Genomic DNA, 10,488 nt, shown 5'->3' with positions numbered 1-10,488 from the left:
ACATCCATGCGGATACTGCTCCTAAAGAATAAAGTAGTAAAATAATATTCTGCAGTGGAGTAAAAACATATTGAAAATAAACTGAGTGCTCCCCCTAGTGTTTATACTAGTGAAAAATCCTGCGTGGCACAGTCTGCCCCAAATGGTGTTAAACAAGAGATAAATAGCCAGATGAATAATAGTATATTTAACTCAGAAAAAACAATCACAAACATATTACTGGAACCAAAATGTGTCAGCTGTTGAAATACAGGATTTAAAGTTTTGTACCACTCTCCATATTCCAGTGCTTCTAAAGTTTTGGTTTCTTTTAAACTGTGCTTTCAGTAAAAAATCTCTCTCAATTTTTTCCCGTCAACTGCAGACAGAGCCCTGAAGAAGCTACCAGGTAAGAAATAAAGTCCAAAGATGTTTCATGATGATAGGTACAATCATGCTTTTTCTCCTGTAGTGCACCCAGAAGCTGCCAAGTTAATATTAGCATTCCCATATCACAATTGCAATGAAGCTCTGATAAATCTGGTACCTTTGGATATTCTCAACATCACAAATAAGTCTGATATTTAAGACTACCTATGTAGTAGCTAGCATAGTCCACCAGAATATTCATCCTCTTCTTCATCAGCATGAGAGCCCACTGCAGCTGGTCCTCTTGCTTTGTCTTGTGCAGCATTTGGCGATTTCTTCTTGATTCCACCTCCTGGGACCACCAAGGTAAGACCAAGCTTGGCATACTGACAATAATAACAAGACAAGTTTAATTTCTGCACTGTCACAGAAGTAACATCTTGCTGAGAATTCTGCTGCACAGAATTGACTGACACAATAAACACATAGGTAACATTCATACAGAAAACTGATTGATGCTATGTTCAGAGTCTATTTTTCCAGATTAAAATAAACCTAATGGATGTTCTTTTTATCTCTCTCAAGCATTCTGAGAATAGGATGCAAGAACCATATGGATACTGCTTATTATAGAATAATTTTGTCACATTCTTACGGCTTCCATGTTTCAAGCATTACATAGAAAAGAAAATTCAGAATGCCGCTCTGCATACATTATCTAGTAATAGTTCATGTAGTAAGTCTTAGAAGTGTTTTTCAGTAAGACCAGTACCTTAATTTTTCCTATTCAACATAATAACAAAGTAAAATCGGTCAAGACTGTTCCAAAGTTTGGCATGGATAGATGTCTCCTTCACACCTTTCCTATCTTTACACTTCGTACAATTCACAACTTTAAAAACAAACAAAAAAAAAAAATAGGGGGGAGGGGGAGCACGATCAACAGTGCCATCCTCTAGACATCATATTTTGTAATCTTTATACTATACCAGCTATATGGTAATTCTGAGATAAAACATAAGCACCAGAGTGTTCCAGCCCCTAAGGAACCAAGCTGAAGGGAACTGATTTTCAGTCAACCTGTCAAACTTACACAGCAAATCCATAACAAATTGCTCTTTCACCTAAGCCTTCTCACCATCAGAAAGGAACAATGATGTGGGAATTTACACTGGCAGGCAGCAAAGCAAAAGACAACATAAAATTTCACAGGCACAGGATAGGATAACAGCATATCACAATAAATACATGGACATTGCTCTTATTTTCCTCTAACAGAACAAAAAACCCCAAACAACAGTATCTCTCAACCTGAACAAGCAAAATGATTCTGGGAAAGAAAAAAAAAAAAAAAAAAAAAAAAAAAAAAAAAACATAGGAACTGCCTACTTACATCATTGTCCATGTATTTGAAGAGTGGCAAATTACAGACTTCAGAAACTTGATCCTGATCTTGCTGGTCATAACCCTCTAAAAGTTGCTCTAGTGCTGCACAGTCTTCACTTCCATTAAATCCTGGTATACTGAAGGAAATTAAAGACTTTCTTTAGGGCATTTCAGCAATCTACTTAAGAATCTGATGGACAGTTCATTCAACAAAACTGCCTGTAACCACTGTGATTTCTCCATGTACATGAGTCATGTCCATAAAATTAGAATTTTGGTACTACTAGTTTGCATGCCGAGAGCAAGGCCAGAACCATAATCAAGACAAAAAGACAATATTAGAATTCTTCAATTTTTCCTGACTAGTCAATAAACTCTTCCTCTACTTCACATATAGAAAAATTCTGTAATTAGTTTCTATACATAAAATACAAATTGAAGACTTGGAAAATATGGGCAACATGTTTAAGGATTGAACTTGAAAAATTATTTCTAAAACTGAAGTACAAATTAACTTAAACATATGTTCATTTCACTACAAAACATTTAAGTAAAAATATGTTGTTTCAGTATTTTGTTACTGAAGTCCTAATGAAAGCTGAAATGAAAAGTTATTGGGAAAGCCTCTGGAACCCGAAACACTAGTTTTTGACACCAGATTTTTCTCCTGCATGTGTAAAGAATGCCTTCTTCATGTCAATGTATTCAACTGGACTACCTTCTCATTTCTAAATTATCTTTTGGTTCAATCACTTATTTTTAAAGTAAGTCACAAAAAGTAGAAATCCTGCGTTCCTTCTTCCAGTGTATGATGAGGGCAATATCCTCTAGATCAACATAACCAGAAATATAGTAATTCACGTGCTGAAAACTCTTCTTTAACAAGAACATTTACATTAATCTTTCCCTCAGTTTAATCTCCATACTAGATAGTTTAATTGATTATACTGGGATGCTGCTATTTCACGTTTTGAGACTGAAATCTGTATTTCCATCCTTAAACTGTAAAAAATTTCAACTTTCTAAGGGCTTTCACATATGGCAAAGAAATTCTGAAAAAAATAAAATTCAGTTAGCAACATCCAGAAATACCCACTTTTAATATTAAACATGTGTTTACAATAGCTAATCCCTCTCTGTTCCATTTGAAATACAGACACAACCCAAAGTTAGCAAAAAGGCAAGAATGCCAGTCATAACATATTCTGTTCAGCTTTTAACAAGGAAATAAAAAGGGAAGAAATTCTAATTTTCATCTCATTTCACCTGTCTCACATAACTACGAATTACAAAAAGAATTACAGTTAAACCTGTAAAGGGTGAAAAAAGATTCCCAAGAGCCATGTACCAGGGAATGCTATTATTGTACTGTAAGTCAACCAAAGCAGAGGCTTAAAATTTCTTGACAGTGTTTCCATTGCTCTTTCATAAGAACAGATCTACATTAATAAAACATTCAGTTTAAAATTACAGGACATGAAGTAGACTTACCTATAGCTTTCCCTCACACATCTTTCTGCAGCGACATAATCATTTCTGTGAAGATGAACTAAGACTTGAGCAATAGTTTTCTAAATAAACACAAACAAAAACCAACAAGATGATTCTTTAGAAATTAACAGTAAAGTATGAGAAAAATACTGGACTGCTAATATTTACGGTGAAAAGGGCATTACAACCCACAATGATTCTAAGATACTTACACAAAATAGAACAACACAGTGATAAAGTAGCAAGCCATATCCTCAGCAGGTATGAAATAGATGATCTCCTACAACATTGCAATGAACTGTTGCACCAAGTAACAGTTTTTGTGGTTAGTTATTTCTTATAACATCTTTATTTTTTACGCATTTGTTGGTTTTGTCCTGTGGATAACAGCATCTTATCTTCAACATTATAGTAGTGAAAAAAGCACAGTTAGAGGTTGGGGAAACATGCACTACCACAAATTCCCATCATTTAGCAAGAAACCTATCCCTGAATCAAGAGGTACATATTGTCAGTCAGATGTCAGCTGTCATTAGTTATCCAGAAAAACTTACTAAAATGCACTATTAGAAACTCTTGCTTAGAATTTACCTTATAGCATGTTGGGTAATTTTCGATTTCTTTATAAATACTTTTTTCTTTTTGAAGAGATAATGCAGCCTCATCTAATCTAAAAAAAAAAAGAAAACAAACAAAAAAAAAACAACCAGGAGTATCAGTGCTAGGAATACAGCATAATGAACCTGAGACTAATTACAAAGTCTAACTAATGCACTGGCAAGTCTTAGTGGAATAAACAGCAACACAACTGAAAATCAGCAGCAGATCTTCTAACAGAACAGATAAATAAACATATAGTCAGCCATTCCTTTTCTATACATGCAGATTAAGAACACCTCTGCTATTCATTCAGAGAAACCTAATTTTTCATAACATTGTACAAGATGAATGCCTTGTTACATACCCTAATAGATTTCTTTATGTCATGAAGTTACTATATACAACCAGTAAGTCTGATACCCATGAACTATCAATATTAAGTCATAGTAACTGCTTTTGAGCATATAAAACTGCTAGAAATTAGTAACAGCACTTGAGCCATAGAGCAGCAGAGCAAGCAAGCCTTTCAGAAGCTATGTGGACTTGCTTTCACAGAAAGACTTTCAAGTAACTTTTCAGAGTACGCTTCTACAGTGAAATAGTGTCTTAAAGTAGAATTAGAAAACAGACAATTTCTTAAAAAAAATTACATGTTTCAGTGAAGCAAGTCCAAGCTGAACCACAGGTCAAGTTTGGTGCTAGCAATTAATAGTTAAATAAACTCCCATTTTGATGCCAAGATACACTCTTCTTTAAGAAGGCAAGAATCAGACTGCTGCAAAGAGATTTCTTTCCTCAGGTTCGTCACCTAATTCCCTTGTTTTATATTCCACAACTAAAAAGGACTTTTAAGTACTACACATAACTCGTGGTACAAAAAAAAAAAATAAATCCTGAAGTAGTTTAAGTTGTGGTATATACTTTCTAGCTTTTCAACAAACACAAAGGAAACAAAGCCTTATAGTCCACATTCTCCTATCCCAGAACACAAAACAGGTGGTTCCTGCAAGAGCATGGCATATCCCACAGAATCTGAATTTTAGTGTGAACCATGCCTCAAAGCAGATTAAGTAACTGTATATAAAACAAACAACAGCAAGGAAAAAAAATAAAATCACTATTAAAGATTCAATTACACTAAAAAAGGAAAAGGAGGCATAAAGCTGTACCTGCGTCCTCTGACTAGAAGTCTTGATGCCTTTCCTAGCATTTCTAAAGCTTGCCGTAAGCGTTCTTCATTCTAGAGAAGAACAAAAAGAATTCATGCATTCATATTTAATTTGCACAGAATTAAGACCACTAAACCTTAATCTGTCATCTGTAAATTGTAACAACTGTTGGTTACTATATACACAGTTCACACACAAGAGCCAAGTAACATGAATGTAAACTTGCTAATCTGGAAACATGTGACCACTGACAATAAAGAAGTATGCCAATGTTGTAGCAAAAAGGCAAATCATCTGCTCATAGGATGGGCAAGCAAACCCTTCTCTTCTTTGCCTTCAAAGAACTATTTTAGGCTCTGGGACTCAACAGCAGCCATGTTCCCTACCCTCTGGGCTGCCCAACAAGAGGCAGAAAACATGACAACATACAAAATTCAGATTCAGTCAAGTCCCAAACTGAGGAAAAGGCAAAGCAAACTGACTCCTAATTTTTATAATCTCCTCTTCAGCCACATTACTCAGCCATGGATGTGAAAGGAAGGAAAACTAATTCAGAACCTAATCGTAAGCTCTTTAGCTTTTTCTTAACTTTATAGCTGACCCTAATCGCCAATTCATTCATCTTCATGTACCTTATCCTTGCATGGGGAGGAAGGGAAGGGAACTTACTTCAAACACTGATGCTGCCTGCTGATAGAGCTGCACAGCCTTCTCTGGACTCACGTTTTCTATTAACCTGTAATAAACATAAACCATTTCTCTTCTGATGAAATTAAAGTATTTTTTACCTAAAAGCATCAAAAGACAAGAAAGAATATCAAAGATATACCCACACCCTGCATGCATTCTAGCCATGAACAACACAGACTTACTTTCCAGCCCGTTCCAGCGCAATTGCTGCTGTATCTGGTGTCCCGTTCTCCAGGTACATCATACTGGCTTTCTCAATCAGCTGAACTGCTTCAGGGAGTCTCTGCATCTCCTGCAAAGCAACAGCCAGAAGGACAGTGCTGTCAGGAATTGTGCTTATGCACAATGAAACAAAAAGCAAACCGTAATACCTTATTTATTAGGATTCTAATTTTTATTTACAAACTTGAAGAGCTAGTGAAACTCTGTAAGATTCACTTGTAAGTACCAAACTTTCATGTAAAGCATGAATTTGTGTTAGTTTAGAGCAGAAGCAGCACCACTCTTCTATTAGCCTCTGACATGAGGCCCTCCCCTTTCCTTCTACAACAGGAAAAACATTTTTCACCCCCAATTACAAATGTTGCTTTCCTAACCTACTGAAATTATTGAAGGTGAGAGGAGACACCTATGAGTCAGTATCACCTCAATATATAATTTCGTTACATGTATTTGGTCCAGTGCACAATAAACCAGAACTTTCTATTAAAAAATAGTAAATGAAAATACCTTTAGCATCATGCCAGCTTGTTCATAAGCTCTGCGGAGAAAAAGCTTACAATTTAGTTAGATATATTTCAGCAAGCTGTGTTTACACAGCAAAAGTTAACATGCATCAACTATCACTTCACTGTTAATGCTTTGAAGATGTTTCAAGTGTTTTACCTAATGAGGTAGCACATGTGTAATGTTATCTTCACAAACTATGTACTTCACCCACACAGTCCCCATTAAAATCTATTTCTCATGATCTGACCTACAGGGAGTATTTGGATTATTTGTCATTATCTGCTTGATATGAAGCACCCTCTAATTAAGTTTCTTTATAAGTGTAGAACTTCAAAATTACAAAAAGTTCATCTAAGAAAAAATATCTGGCATCAAAAGGTGCTGAAGAATGTCAAAAATCAGTATTTTTTAACATGGCCCTTGCAGGTTTTCAAGCTTCCCTTGCCCACACTTCCACTAAACTGATTTTGAAACAGCAAAATCACTTGAATCATACCATTTACTACGGCAAGATCAAAATAATAGTTCATGATTGTACCATATGTTAGAAAATTTTTTTCAGATGATTCAGTGCTTCTGTACTTACTTGGCAGCATGGAAGAGACTGGAAGTAACATTGTCAAAGTCAAGGACAAAAGCCATAAAAATATAATGCAGAAAAGTTATTAGTGCACAAAATCTTACACAAGTACTAGTTTCAAAGCAAGGAAGCCCATAAAGGCAAAATCAAACCTACTACATTTGCAGGCAAGGCATAAGAAAGTAACTGCTTCTAAGCACAGAATAAATGCAACATACCAAAGAATAACTGCACGTAAAGTTGAAAAAAAGCACATTTATTTAAAACGTTCTTGGATGCTAAATACAGTTACAAGCACTGAAATTATGTCAGAGTTGCACTTAGGGCACTTAAAGGTATTTAAGAATAAAAAAAGGAATAATTTCTGAAGCAGTACCTAGATATCTCAGGCATTGGTCAGTATCTTATCACTCTTGCTGTTACTGGAAAAAACACAGATTTTCTAATCTAAAGAGTTTTTTAGTTTTGCCACTCAGAGAACACAGAAATAGTTTTTTAAAAAACAATTTTGTTAGACTGACCAAAAGTGCAAATATACTAAATGCATCTTATCCCAACCCCAAATACCCCATCCTAAGTACCAACTACTCAGCTTCTTGGAGAAAAGAATGGCATTTAATGAAAAGATACGCTTTATTGTTTTCGTGTGCCTCAGCTTCCCGTAAACAGGCTTCCCTTGCCTGGTCAAACTGCTTGGCATTCTTAAAAGCAACAGCTGCAAGAAATCAAATAAAGTTCTTATTTACACCTTGTCATTTTCATTTTATCACCACTTCTGCTCAAGAATATAGCCACCTAAAGATACTAACAGACTCATTAATGAATGGTTAGTTTACCAAGCTCTTCCAAAAAAATCCTATGACAGTCCCCCTTGCTTCATTAGTCACTTAGTCACCATTAAAACATTTATTACCAACAAACACATCCATACCATCACTGTACCAAACATCATGTATAACGTGTTTAGCTGGATTTTGGAACTCATTCTGTATTTTATGAATGCGCATGTATATAGATTTAATCATTAGAGACTATATAAAATCTGTATGGCAGGAACAGAACTGTACCATCAATAAAGCATACCTATAACAGCTTCCTCAATACAACCATTCCAGGGCACAAATATGTATTTCTATCTCCATTAGGCTGATAGGATTCTAAAGTAGGATTTAAAATAGATTTCAATTTATAAATGTTCCAGTTGCTTTTCAAAGTTTGTGTTTTGTTTTGTTTGTTTGTTTTTTATTTAGGCTTAAATGAATGAGTAAGAATGCCTAGAGCAAAAAACCTCATGATAAATTACTGTTATATAAAAAGAAAAAAACTCTTTAAGAGCAAAAAGGACTCAACTAGGAAGAATGTTATATTCAGTGCAACACTTGTAGCAGGAAAAAAAGGATGAAAGGGATCTTACTATGCCTAAAAAAACCCTGGCAGCATCTCTGCCTTACTGAGACAGTCTTTGTCAGGACATGCTTCCTAGGATGATAAGAAAAGAGAAGTTTTAAAATCAGCTCAAATATTTGTATTTTGTAGGTAAAGTCATAGGTTTCAGAGGATAGAAAGGTGATAGAAGGAAAGCTTTATATTTATAACATGCAGTAATATATAAAGTAGAAGTTATAGGCTTGGAAGAAAAAAAAATTGACAACTGTTCTAGATCTCCAAGTACAACCTGAAATTTAATTTAGCAGGCTACTAAGAGCATTTGTTGTTGTTTCACCTTACTTAGTCTTCACAACAGTTTTATCTACACAGCAATGCGGTGAAAATATGTAAAATGTTATCAGGATTAAGCTGAAAGAATACTTTGAAACCATAAAGTATATGGCCATATTTACAGCCATGCATACCTGCCTTCCCATATTCGGTAGCTGCACTGTCATAGTCTGGTTTCCACTTCAAGAATCCAGTTTTCAGACTAAAATGCAAGAAGGAAAGCCTATTAACAATTAGTAAAGATTTTACGTTTTACCTTCAAAGCACTTCAGATATATTCAAAACTTTAGACTACCTGTGAAAAGGAGCCTATATGCCAGTAGTATGGTGGCATAGCTACTATAAAAATAAATGCTGGCATTGTTCAGAACTGCATAAAGCACTGCAGTGATAGCTGCAGTGATAGCTACATGTCTCCCCAACATGCTTTCACCATCCCCAGTCTTCACAGAGACTTCACAAGTCCAGCTCCTCAATAGTAAACAGAAGAAAAACTTTTCCACGTACACCAACATGGTATCTCAAGATTTCTAACACCACAAAATGTGACAATATTTCTTTGCTACACATCATAAAGTTTCCAGTGTTCCTCTACAGTAATTTTTTGCTGCTGAGAATTATCAAAGACTCTCCATTGCATAAACAAAGGAAAGCATTTACTTACCAACACAAAGCCTCATATATCATTTATAAGTCTACAATAGATCATGATACTGAATGGCACCATGTGCACACACAGAACATATATATGGGGAAAAATACGTTGCAAAATGAGGTGAGCCATTAGGAAATGCTGATTTCAATATTACGACTTCTTCAATTCTAAAACAAGTATAAAAATTACCATAACTTTGGAGTCAACTTCTGTATTTGCTGTAGGCAGCTACTTCATGCTTAATTTGGAAAAACAGCTGTATTTAGACTTTATGTTGGTTTTGTTGTTTCACTTGGCCAAAAACCACAGCATGTAACTCTAAATCAAGTCTTTATATTCTGTTGTTTTAACCACAGGCGAAGTCTCAAATGCACTGAGCTGAAACAGACAATGCTTTAATCCACACATAATTTGTGCCTATTTCACCTTTTATTTCAAATGCTTTCCAGGATAAGCTTAAAATGAATTTCACTGAAAGGCACTTTTGGTCAACTAATTTGGGTAAGATAATCAAATACAGATGTTTTTTATTCTGAGGTCTCTCCTCTATCACAGTTTATACTTTTGATCCACGATTTCCTGATGGCCTGTCACTATTCATACTAAAATTACAGCAATTCTGGATTAGTCAGATCTATTGCATCTACACTGGAGTCTTTGAAATTCAGACTTATAAACAAAATTGCTATATTCAGTGTTAAAATACACATTAAAAGACTATCACGTGTAGATATTAAGCCCTCTAAAGTAAAGGTCAGCACAGGTCTTTGAAGCCATCTAAAAAGAAACAATGACAGACAGAGTTCTCATAGGCGGGAAACAAACAAACACACAGCCCATCTCAGCAAGTCTATGCTCTTATTCACCACAATCCCCATAACTCTTCTCTCCCACTAACTGTAGCAGAAGAGCAGAAGTGACTCCCTGGCTTTCCAGTTAGGGTCAGAGCAATAGAAGCTACACGACCCTTAAAGAAACTATTCAGGCTCCAGCCCTCAAGCCTCACCGACACGAGTCCGTAGTTTCAGGGCTGCTTTACTCTCCCAGATCGGGGAAGAAGGGTGACCTTTAGCACCCACCCCCTGCAGGGAGAGACCCCTGAGGCAGAAGAGAGGCCTACC

At 35.6% G+C, this 10,488-nt stretch overlaps 1 protein-coding gene across 1 annotated transcript; it reads right to left on the bottom strand.

Moving 5' to 3' along the window:
• Positions 1 to 363: 363 nt before the first annotated feature.
• On the bottom strand, positions 364 to 8,968 carry NAPG (N-ethylmaleimide-sensitive factor attachment protein, gamma; the record flags this gene model as incomplete). The annotated part of the gene is given in 12 exon segments (XM_010014660.1): positions 364 to 734; positions 1,742 to 1,871; positions 3,226 to 3,305; positions 3,817 to 3,895; positions 4,995 to 5,065; positions 5,664 to 5,730; positions 5,867 to 5,976; positions 6,414 to 6,444; positions 7,000 to 7,017; positions 7,624 to 7,708; positions 8,847 to 8,940; positions 8,942 to 8,968. Coding segments are annotated over 12 exon segments (942 nt in total), but the record flags the coding sequence as incomplete, so codon positions are not given.
• Positions 8,969 to 10,488: the final 1,520 nt, after the last annotated feature.

The sequence above is a fragment of the Nestor notabilis genome, unplaced genomic scaffold (assembly GCF_000696875.1).
Source record: "Nestor notabilis isolate BGI_N333 unplaced genomic scaffold, ASM69687v1 scaffold8305, whole genome shotgun sequence".
Taxonomy (NCBI): Eukaryota; Metazoa; Chordata; class Aves; order Psittaciformes; family Psittacidae; genus Nestor; species Nestor notabilis.
This window is presented reverse-complemented; position numbering and strand designations above follow the sequence as displayed.